At 36.6% G+C, this 12,446-nt stretch overlaps 1 protein-coding gene across 5 annotated transcripts in view; it reads right to left on the bottom strand.

Moving 5' to 3' along the window:
• LOC131146841 (cleavage stimulation factor subunit 50) overlaps positions 1 to 12,097 on the bottom strand; it is a 53,809-nt gene extending 41,712 nt beyond the window's left edge. Inside the window, exons 1-9 of one of the 5 annotated variants that reach the window (XM_058096646.1) lie at positions 11,914 to 12,097; positions 11,661 to 11,744; positions 11,414 to 11,544; positions 10,035 to 10,107; positions 9,731 to 9,814; positions 9,475 to 9,561; positions 8,076 to 8,146; positions 7,780 to 7,831; positions 7,575 to 7,632 (exon numbers count right to left, since the gene is read on the bottom strand). In XM_058096646.1, coding sequence (XP_057952629.1) covers positions 7,575 to 7,632; positions 7,780 to 7,831; positions 8,076 to 8,146; positions 9,475 to 9,561; positions 9,731 to 9,814; positions 10,035 to 10,107; positions 11,414 to 11,544; positions 11,661 to 11,744; positions 11,914 to 12,063 — 790 coding nt within the window. In that variant the 5' untranslated portion in view covers positions 12,064 to 12,097. Of the gene's footprint in view, positions 1 to 7,574; positions 7,633 to 7,779; positions 7,832 to 8,075; positions 8,147 to 9,474; positions 9,562 to 9,730; positions 9,815 to 10,034; positions 10,108 to 11,413; positions 11,545 to 11,645; positions 11,745 to 11,913 lie in introns of all 5 variants that reach the window. The other 4 variants (XM_058096645.1, XM_058096647.1, XM_058096649.1 and 1 more) reach the window with 4 other exon arrangements.
• Positions 12,098 to 12,446: the final 349 nt, after the last annotated feature.

Here is a 12,446-nt window from a genome sequence, read left to right on the forward strand (position 1 = left end):
TACTTTGAATGTAAGAATCCGAACCGTAGCGGATACGATGATCCAAGCCATACATCACAATGGTGGCTTGTTTTGAATGTAAGAATCCAAGTTGTAACAGATACGATGATCCGAGCCACACGACACAATGAGAATCCGTGTCGTAACAAATACGATGATCCGAGTCATACGACACAATGGTGGCTTACTTCGAATGTAAGAATTCGAGCCGTAGCGGATATGAGGATCCGAGCCACACGACTCAATGATAGCTTGCTGCGAATGTAAGAATCCGAGTCATATCGGATATTATGATCCGAGCCTTGCGACACAATGGTGGCTTGCTTCGAATGTAAAAATTTGAGCCGTAGCGGATACGATGATCCGAACCACAGGGCACAATGATAGCTTGCTTCGAATGTAAGAATTCAAGCCGTAGCGGATACAATGATCTGAGACATACGACACAATGATAGCTTGTTGTGAATGTAAGAATCCGAGTCGTAGAGGATACGATGATCCGAGCCATATGACACAATGGTGGCTTGCTTCAAATGTAAGAATCCGAATCGTAGCAGATACGATGATCCGAACCATACAACACAATGGTGCCTGATGTGAATGTAAGAATCCAAGCCGTAGCAGATATGATGATCCAAGCCATACGATATAATGGTGGCTTGCTTCAAATGTAAGAATCCGAGTCGTAGCGGATACGATAATCCGAACCACGCGACACAATGATGGCTTGCTACAAATGTAAGAATCTGAACCGTAACGAATATGATGATCCGAGTCATACGACACAATGATGGCTTGCTGCGAATGTAAGAATTTGTGTCGTAGCGGATACGATGATCCAAGTCATACGACACAATGGTGGCTTGTTTCGAATGTAAGAATCCGAACCGTAGCAGATACGATGATCCGAGCCACAAGACACAATGATGGCTTGCTTCGAATGTAAGAATACAAGCCGTAGCGGATACCAGGATACGAGTCACACGACACAATGATGGCTTGCTACGAATCTAATAATCCGAGCCATACCGGATACGATGATCCGAGCCATACGACACAATGGTGGCTTACTTCGAATGTAAGAATCTGAGCCGTAACAGATACGATGATCCGAGCCATGCGACATAATGATGGCTTGCAGCGAATGTAAAAATCCGAACCGCAGCGGATACGATGATCCGAGCCATTTCAAGCAATAATAAGGTGTGAAACCAAAGTTTGGAAAATGGTCACTCTATTGGAGAAATCCACTTGGGTGTAGTGTCCCGATTTCGATGAATGAATCGACTTGTCCCTGAGGTCTGCTGCCTCAGTTTCAAAATAAATCAATGTGTTTCTAGGGTCAGTTGCCCCAGTTTCCAAGTAAATCAATGTGCGCCTGGGGTAAACTACCCAAGTTTCAGATATTAGCACAAAAGGAATTGCTCAGTCAAGGATGTCAAATGATCATTCAAAAGCTTATTTAACAAGACAACTGTGAAGGGTGCTCTATTGCTGCTTGTGATGCCAGAATGCAGTGATAAGTCGCTATATGTATGCATATTGGTAACTTATGATGCTAAAATGCAGTGATATGTTACTATATGTATGCATTGCTAACTTGTGATGCTAGAATGCAGGGGATATATCGTTATATGTTGTTAACTTGTGATGCTAGAGTGCAGGGATATGTTACTATATGTATGCATTTATTTTTCTATGTAATGCATGAAAGGTATGGTAATGCATGAAATGCATGGCAATACATGAATCTTTTCTCCTGGTGCGCCTGTGATCAATGACCTCATCTTTATCTTGGCCATGTTTTCGAATTTCTACATGAAATTTGCTACAGTTGAATGGATCTGTAACTGATCTTGGCTCAATTTTCTTAATTCATCCGGTCATGGAGGTGATTGACTTGGCTCAAAAGAATCTTAATCACAAAATCTGACTCAGTTGAATGGATTTGTAGTTGTTCTTGACCCCGTTTTCATATTCTAATCTGATAAGAAGGTACTTTAATCGGTCCAACTAAAACTCAACTCGGAATTTGCCCCAGTTGAATTTATCTGCCACTAATCTTGACCTTGTTGTTAGATTCTTCTTGAATAAGCAGATCTCTGAAACCTAACATGACATTTGCCCCAGTTAGACTGCTCTTTCTCCACAGAGATCTTCTTTATAGAAACTACTAGTGATTCTGAAACCCTTTGACTATCCATCCTCTTTTAAAGTTTTGAAGAGTAAGGTTTTTTTTTTTTTAAATGATCATGCAATTATTTTTTTTTTTTAATGATCATGCAATTATGACATCAATTTGCTAAGTCAAGAGATCATATGCACAAAATAGATGTTTTACCATGTTTCAATGTTGTTACAAGGAAAATTTATACCAGTATTTGAAAGCCATGTGATGTTGATGTTAATTTACTAGATTAGACAACTGTCTTTCTCTTCAACTGCCCCAGTTTCATCGAGAGTCACTTGTCCTTTTTTTTTTGGTCTTATTCTGTTATGAAACCACTGGAAATCTCTCGTTTAGTTATTGCCTTTAGTTTAGTAAAGTTCAATCCATGTTTTGATCTTAAGATGGTCTTTAAGACTCGGGACGAAACGTAGGCTTAGGAATACAGGTTTTTAGAAGAAGAGGGAAACTAAGGCCCAAAAATCTCATCCCATAATAACATTTTCTGCCCTAATTTGAGTTGAGGCGCTTTGCAAAATATTGACCGAACTTGTCATTTGAACTGCCTACGTACCTTTTCAAGATCAACTCATTACGTAGTTCAGATTCAACATTGAGTCTGACAATTCATTTAGAAACAACAATATATACCAATCTGGCCAGAACTTTCATTTGGACCGTAATGTAGGTTGGAGGGTATAGGTTAAAGAAGAAAATGATTAAATAAAGCTCAAAATTATCGATCTTATCAAGGGTAAATTGGCCAAAGATCACCTATGACGTATGTGCCCTGTTTCTTTCTTTATTTTTCCTTCCTTTTCTCTCCTTTTTTTTTTTTTTTTTTTGTATCTTCTGGCTTTACTGCTTTATTGCTTTTCCTTTCATGAAGGAATCTTCACTCAATTTTGATTTGAACTTTATTTGGGACTAATCTTTTTAAAACTGCCCCAGTGTGAGGTGTGATCCTTTGACGGGTTAATCAAGAATTGACTTTTTCAGGCTCAAAAGGGCTAGTAAGGGACTTATTTTTCTTTTGAACTTCTTCTGGTAGCGGAAAAATTGTCTGCCATCATTTTGGTAGCTTATTGTTGTCTCATATGACTTATCAAATGCTAGGGAAACCAAACCCAAGTTAAATTTCTAGCGAGCTGACTTTTAAGAAAAAGTTGGTTTATCATTCAAGCTCAACTTGGTTAACAAACCGTAAATCATTGTTTGATTCATTTTATGGGAAAACTGGTCGACCAAAGATGGTCATCTATCATTTGATCAAAACATGAGTGATGAACTGACATGAAATTGTTGGAACGGCACAGCCACTTCGTTGAATTCCTTGGAGAGTAAACTACTTCTTCATAACATCTGAATTCAATAGGGTGAGGATGATTGTTTCATCCTTCTCTACTTTCGCCTCTTGGATTAAGTTTTCAAAATTAACATCTCTTTCTGGCTCGTGAATACCGGTATTGTTGTTTTCCTATTCTTGCAGAAAACACAAGCAAACAAATTTTGGCAATTGAACTCATGATGCAAATGATATACGAAAATGCATAACTTCATTTCATTGATAGGAACGAAACCCTTTAAGATGGAAACGTCACAGGATTACAAAGAGAAAATGAATGATGGAAATAAAGAAGATAAAAGCATCATATGAAGTGGATGAGATAGTCAAAATTCTACCAATTTGTATTTCTGTTATGGCGGTAAAAAGGTAAGATGGTTCATTCATGCCACATCTGATATATTACTCTGCCTTACCCTGGTTCCCCAGTCTTCTCACAGCATGCTAACCACTTCCTTCCCCGTGATTGGGTAGAGGGTCGCCTTGGATCCTTGGTTGTTCATCATTGAAATCCAACCAACCTGCATCCTTCAGTGTTTGCACTATATGCTTAAATGCCCAGCAGTGTTCAATGGTGTGCCCGAGAGAATTGGTATGATATGTGCATCGAGCGTCTGGGTTGTACCACCACGGGAAAGGGGGAATAGCAGGAGTCCCCGAAATCGCTAAAATTAGGTTTCTTTCCATCAGTTGCGGGAATAGTTTCGAATAGGACATCGGGATACAGTCTATTTTTCTAACTTTCCCCTGGACACCTCTATCTTGTGTTTGAATATGGGCAGGCATGATCAAGGGCCTTGCGCCTGCATGTGCTGTCTGCTCATCATTGTATTTAAAAACAAAGTTGTTTCTAGATCCGTGGTGCTGGCCCGTCTGACAACATTGCCCTTGTATCATTTGGGCTTTCTTACTTTTCTTTCCACCAACCCATTTAGCAAGGCTTCGTTCTGACTCTGTATACTTTGTTTTCCCCATATTGATTGCCTCTTCAGTTTGCTCTTGGGTGACTGCCCGATTGGGACTATTCTGGGGGGTGCTTTTAGGGAAACAGACAACACATGGATTTTTGAGAGGGTTGTCATATGGATAAGTTACTTTCCCTTTTCCGGTCATAGGGTGACTCTGGCTATCATCTCCCTCCTTTGATAAGAGTACTCGCTCGTCTTCTCCTCCCTACTCTTTGAGATAAAAGCTACATCCTGGCAATATTGAGCAATAAAAGCGCTAGCTAAATCCCTCCATGTGTGAATTTTCACTCGGTTATACCATCCTAGAGCTTCTCCTGTCAAAGTATTTTGGAAATAGTGGATGAGAAGATCGTTATTGTCAGCATGTGCCGCCCTCTTCTGGTAGTACATCCCTAGGTGAGCTAAGGGGCATTCAGACCCACTGAACTTCTCAAAGTCCAAGACGTTGATCTTCAGGGAAAGAATCAAGTCTGACACCAAACCAGGGTTACCAGCATCTGATAAATCAAAAATGCTTGCTCCCTCCAAAGCTAACAACTGCTCTTTCTCCATTCCCTTTTCATGACTCATTCCTGAAGTGGGGTTTTGTCCTTTGCTTGATTGTTCAACTACTTTTTCTTCTGTGGTATCAACATTAATGACTGGCAGCGCATGGTCACCACTCTTCAGTTGGGAACCAAAGTCCTTGGTCGTCAAGACAAATGTGTGCAAGCTCGGGCCCAAACCAGCCAGCAACTCCACCGACTGTGATGAAAGATGCTCACTAATAGGTGTAGATCGCGGTGAAAACAAAGGCTTGCTTTCAGTGGCATATTCTGGGGATTGCGTCGTTTTGCCCAAATAGGTGGCTATCCCTATTAATTTGACAATTTGATCCTTAATCTCTTGAATTTCTAGATGGATCTTCTCCTGACTTTGCTCAAGAGCCCTTACACGACTTTCCAACTGTTTGGCCATAACTTTTGCCTTTCTTCTCGTATTGTACTGATGTGTAGTGATCTCAATGTTGTTTTTTTGTTACTTAGGCCACTTCTTTCCTTAGGAGTTGTAGACCAAAACCTCCTTAGAATCATGAATGAACGATTATGTAACGCATGAATACATGAATGTTTAATGCATGATCATGGGATGCGATCCATGGATGTAACTAGTGCATGATCATGCACGACTATGCGTGAAATCATGCATGAAGTGTGTGAATGTAATGGAACCTAAATAACCACTTTGTCATAATTCTGAAAAAAAACCTTATCTTCTAATGAAAGACTTCAAAATTAAGCCTACCATTGATAGACCATCATTTCAATTCAATTCATTTCTCTAGTAATGGTCCATGTACCCTAAATTTTGCGAAGGATCAGGTTATGAACTGGGTTTGGGATTAACTCGGGTGAGTCAACCCATTGGGTTGGTTCAACGTAGGCTTGTGGACTTTGATGTGCGCTTAGACCTCGGGTGTTTCAAAATATAGGTTTCAAGCTATTTTCTGATGGGTCGAGGTCCGAGTTTAAAGAGAGTTGGGCTTGAATTGCTTTAAAAATGTTGGCCTAGATTTTTAAGTAATAGGACCGAAACCCCCTTTTGAAATATAGGTTTGGCCCTTTTTGAAGATCAGGCCTGGGCCGGGTTTTTTGTTTAGAAAAAGGTCGGGCATAGATCTGTTTTAAAAAGAGTTGGGTCCGAGTTATTTGAAAAGGATTGGACCGCCCATCTTTTAAAATGCTTAGGCCAAATGTTTTATTTTTTTGAAAGAATGGTCATTATTGGGTTTTTCCAAAATAATGGCTAAGTAGTATGCATGTCTAGAATAGATGCAAAATGCATGACATAATACAAAGTATCTCAAAAACATATATACAAAAGACTGTACGTGGAGAAGGATGTGATTCCTGTCCCAACCCAGGGTAGGTTTGTACATACGGGGTTTTTCATGGCTCTATCCTAGGGGGGATTCTTATGGGTGATCACGTGTGGTTAGGCTCAATAGGTTCCCAGCCTAAACCCTATCTTCTCCCAAAGGTATGGACAGAGTTCAAATTGAGCGGAGTGGTTCACGGGTCCCCGCAAGTCCTGCCACGTGGGGACAAACGGTATGACACTCCTTTCTAATCTTAGTGAGAAGCCCGGGTAGAAGGCGTGTGAAAGTGTGTGAATCCAAGTTTAGCTTAATCCCGCTACCCCACATACATGTCACACATTTATTCACAATTAATCACATGTTTATTCAAACAAGAATTGAAATAATTATTCACAAACAATAAAAGAAATTTACATGCTTATTTAAACAAATATTCATAATTAATGAAATATATTCACATGTTTTATTCAAACAAACAAGGAAACAAACATTCTCATTAAATCAGGGATATTTTCAAATATGCAAACTAAATATTCATATTAAATCTAGAATATATATTTACTTAATATAGTAGCAAATATTCACATCAAATCAAGGACATCACAAATATGGAAACTGAATATTCACATTAAATCCAGAATATTTAAAAATATAGTAACAAATATTTACGTCAAATCAAGGATATTCACAAACGTGGAAACTAAATATTCACATTAAATCCAAAATATTTACAAATACGGTAACAAATATTCACATTAAATCAAGGATATTCACACATATGAAAATTAAATATTCACATTATTTCAAGGATATTTACGTATATTCACATTAACTCAAAGATATTTACAAATATGAAACATATATCCACACTAAGTCAAACATATTATAATTTTCATAAGCCAATTACTCAAATATGGAAGTATATTATTTACAAAATAAAACGGAGTAATTAAAAGACTTATTAAATTCAAATTTTGGGATAATTTCTAATTAATTACTGGCTCGACTCTCAAACGTCCCCAGCAGAGTCGTCAAACTATCGTGACGTTCTGGAGCGCGTGTGCCACGGGGTGACGAAAATAGGAATAAACATAATCATCACTAGATTAACGTCCAAGATAGATTCTACACTATTATTGCAGTATTTCGATAAAACTTAAACAACTAGATTGTATTCAAATTCAAGTAAGTCAACAAGCATTTTACAAAAATAATATAAATCAAGAAAATACATGCCTGCCAGAAGAAAATCCCCAGAAGGGTGAAAAGACACTGACCGCACGTTGTGAGTATCCTGTGTCATTACAAACACAATTTTGAAAAGAAAATTAAAGTTATTTTCTTTTTTTTTTTTCATTACAATACTAAGTTAAAAGGGTGACTACAAAGCTCAAAAACTTTGCTAGAAACTACGATAAGAGCCTAAGAGGATTATAAAAACCTGGATAACTCTGAATGCTCTCTTTGCTACAGTTTTAGAGAAATCAAAAAACCTGAAAAAATGTTAATAAAAGTGTTATATAAAAAAAATTCTAGGTCCAGCCCATGCAATTTCCAAATGAAATATTCTAGATTTTAGACAGAGGCATAACACATCCGAGGAAAAAAAAATCCTAAAATTTGCTCAATAAAATAGTATAAAATCTATGAACCAATATAGTAACATAATGGAATTAAATAATTAACATAAGTAAATGAAAATGGCTTAAGAAATAATAGGACTATGAGAATGCATACTTTATTGTGTGATCTTTGGCCCCAGATATCAAAACGGTATTTTGAGGATGGAAATCCAAATCATTTATTGGCTGCATTCATATCAGTAAAAAACAAAATTATAAAGAAGTCATATCCTGCTAAATTCTCTAACCATATTATAAGAAAACAAAACTTCATCGAAGCTAATTAAACTCAATTTTTTCAATAAACATGACTCAAAATTTAAAATAGCCTAAATTTGTGATGTAAAGTTTGGGGTAACTAAATTCAACTCAGAGACATCAAATAAGAAAACAGAACAAATTTGGAGTCATTCCACAGACGCTTCCACAAATAAGGTGCTCTTATTGCACACAGACGACAAGGATATGAAAATATAACATGCTCAACACACCCTTTAACAGATGTGCACAAAGGGATCATTTTGAACCACTTACAGAAAGGTGCTTTTCTAGAAAAAGTATTTATCTAAAATTAGTCTAGGATTACTAATTAAAAGTACTCTACAGAAAAGCAAAGATTCAAACAAAAAAAAAAATTTTCCAAAGTACTAATTTTCCTGTTTAAAAAAAAGTAATTTGGAAAAGTACTTCTTGAAACAAGTGCTTATTTATAAGTGTATAGCAAACACTATTTATTGACACAAGTGCTTAAATTAAGTACTTTTCATAATAAGTACTTATTTATTAAGACGTTTCACATGGGTGCAAAATAGGCATATCCAATAAAGAAAGAGAGCAAAAAGTTCCTATCTCACTTACAGTTCACCATAAACACACCATATGGATCATTAATTTTGCTAATGGCTGCATATATACACACACAGACATATTGAGAGAAAGAGAAGAAATTTATTAGTAGAGAAGAAATTACAAAGAGGACGAGAAATACTAGCATTACAACAAAAAAAAAAGGAAAAACAAAGACTACTATAAACAGAAAAACAAAGAACTAACCCCTGAAACCAAAGGAAATCTCTCACAATCCTCTCTAATTGATTATCAACCCCCACTAAAATCTTAAACAAGTATAAAAGATACGGGGAAGTCAAAGAGAGACACGTCTGGATTAAAGTAATGCACCTCCCAAAGAAAAAACACACCCTTCCACACATCAAGATGTTTAGAGACCTGAGCAATCACCAGAAGTCAAAACCCCTCAGCTTGAGGGTTCCCACCCGAAGGAACATCTAAATAAGTCAAAGGCTACTGCAGAATACGACAACCTACAGGAGAAGCAAACCTAGAAGCATCCTCTGGACATGGATAGTTTGCACTTTGCTAAAGGTTTGAATGGAAAGCTTTTTGGTGAAAAAAGAAACGGTCATCAATAATTCATGCAACAGTTGGAAAGATGCAACAGCTTCATTAGGTTGTTTGCCAATCAACACTGTTCCAGGACATAGATCAAACTTTACCTGCAGATGGTCATAAAATGTCCGTATGACAGGTCGCACAGGACCATCTCTTGTATCTGGCATCATCATTTGCTTGATTTTTGAAATCTGCAGTGGAAAAAGACACAATTATTTGTTATGAGTCTAGTGAAGAAAGAGAACTGGAGAACTACATCATATAACCAAAAACAATAATACAATAAACAACTTAAATGATGTGTGAACTGTAAACTGCAGAATATCATATGAACTATCATATAACTATGAAAAATAGTACCTCAAACAGTTTAATTGATGTGTCCGCACTTCCAGTTGCAACAAACCTCCCATCTGGGCTAAACCTAGCACATCGGGCAATATTCTACAAAATTTAATCCCAGTCCATGTCAGACACACAGAAGTAACATGTAAAATAAAATCATTCAAAATTGACAAAGAGAGGAAATATATTGGAGGAAATATTTCCTATTATAGTACACCTTATGCTGTCAAACACACAGAAGTAACATGTAAAATAAAATCATTCAAAATTGACAAAGAGAGGAAATATATTGGAGGAAATATTTCCTATTATAGTACACCTTATGCTCTGAAACATGTCGTGTCTCATGCTTCGGAAAACTCTTCGATGTTCCTTTTGTATCATGTGCAGCACTGATTTGGCAAGAGAATGTATTAGTGGTTTGTTTTGAGATTTCATATCAGCACTTGGAAACACTGGAGCTCTAAACCCTCCACGTAATGATATAATTAGTAACCAGCTTAAGCAGCAAAAAACCAGATGGGAAGTGGATAAGGAAATGCAACCTAAAACGGGAAGCAAAAAAAAATTACCTAAAATCAAATAACAAATATGAGATACATGATATGCCAGTACAGTTTGAAGACAATTCACAAACCTAATAACAAAACTCGGTGGCAACAAATATAAGCAATAAGAATAAATAATAATTTAAAAAAAAAAGTCAAAACATTCAAAGTTTTAATTAAATGTTGACATAGTATGTTTACAGTTCCAAATATAACTCCCAAAGGACCTTTTGCATTTCACAAGAGTTTCTCTTAAACAACTCCCAAATGATACCTTTACATTTTATTACCGCTTCTTGGAATTTTTTTTTTAATTTCTGGCGTCAGAAATGGATTTTCTTGCAGGAAAGAATCACCAGAAACAAAAATCAGTTGAGCAAGTGTAACATGTATAGACCATTAACTGCTAGAAACATATCTTCAACAAATATTATATCATTTATTCACTATTGTCAACAACTTTGTTGACAACATTTTAATTTGCACAATTGCTTTGAAATCATTCCACAAAATGTTGAGAAGAATCACTTCTAGAACTGATATCATAAAACCATGGTCATTAAATCATTAAAGGTCAGATGCACAGAGTGTTAACCTGAAGCGGAGGCTGCTTTCATGACTCCCAACTCATGGTGGCTCATATTAAAATGGAGCAACCTTAAGAATGCATCAAGGCCCATCCTCAAAATCCTGATCCCAATATTCTAATTATTCCCACATTTCCTTTCTTTAAGCCACAAAGACAGAAGAAGAGGGAAGCGTAGTAGCAAATAAAAATCAATGAGCAACAAATGGGAAGTGTGAAGTCGAAGATTAGGCACATAATTGAATACAGAAGTGTAACAGTTGCATCATAGCATTATGGTACTGCACAAGAAACCATAGAGGCCTAATAATCTAATCTCACTAAGCATTTCTTCATAGATAATACTACTAAATCATTTTCCATGAGGCTCAACCAGTAGCTGCATGACATTAACACCGAATGTCATTGTACAAATCTCATAGGCAATAACAGGAAAAAAAAAAAAAGAAAGAAGGGCTGAAGTCAAACTATTCACATAGCAAATGAAGCTGTATAACAATAGAAATTGAGCAAGTGAAAAAGTAACAGTAATAATAATAATGATACTGTTAGGATTGTAAATGCCTGAAATCAACAGCAACAGTCCGAGGAGCCGGTATTGAGCCATATGTAGCTGGTGTTGAAGTACCCAATTGAAAAATTGCTGTCGAGGAGACCCCTTCTCTTGAAATCTCATCCTTCTCCACTGCAAGACCCTGTTCACCTCTTAGGACCAAACACTTCCGCCTCCCATACATTGGGATATAAATAAACAAACATAGATATAGATACAGATACTTATGTGTATGCATATTACAGGGCAAGTGGAGACCTTAGCAACCAAATCAAGGAGCCTGTTTGGAGGTGCTTCGACATTCAGAGGCGTCATAGTTGCCGAAGACACTGCCCTTGCAGCCTACCAAAAAAAAAAAACCATTCGAGAAATTCACCACACGCAATGCATTTGTCACCCAGAGAGCACAGGGAAATACAACAATTAAGTGTCCGAAATTTTCAATTTTTTTCTTCTTTTTTTTCCGATGCGTTTCGAACATATTCTCGGGAAAAAGATAGAATTTTCTTGCCTGATTGAGATTATTGTCGCGAAGATGGGCGACGATAAGTGAATTGACATGGAGATATAGCTTCCCATATTGCCAGGTTTGCTCGAAGCTACTATCCATTGCAAAACCTTTGTCTGAATTCGAATCTGCGAGTTGAAAAAACCCAGACATTTACCCACGAGATATTGAAGACTTGATATGGAGGTTCGTAGAGTTGCCAAAACCCTAATTTTACGTTAATTTTCAAACTTACTGTAAATTAATTGTCAATAAGATTTTGATCGATTTCAGTGTATAAACTATAAAGAGAAAGAACACTAAATTTGAATACAAAATAATAATAACATTGCTAAAAGTTTTAAAAATTTTAAAAATCCCACCTAAGTTTTCAAAAACTTTAAAAAGATATTAATTTCTTCATATATTTTATATAAAGATAAATTCATTTTTAGGAAAAACGCGTGATATTTGTACTTTCCGGAGAAGTTTATGTCTTTTTATCAAATTTTATGAGAAATTTTTATTTTTTTGTCAAATCTGTGAGGAGGTAAGTG

The sequence above is a fragment of the Malania oleifera genome, chromosome 13 (genome assembly GCF_029873635.1).
Source record: "Malania oleifera isolate guangnan ecotype guangnan chromosome 13, ASM2987363v1, whole genome shotgun sequence".
Classification (NCBI taxonomy): domain Eukaryota; kingdom Viridiplantae; phylum Streptophyta; class Magnoliopsida; order Santalales; family Ximeniaceae; genus Malania; species Malania oleifera.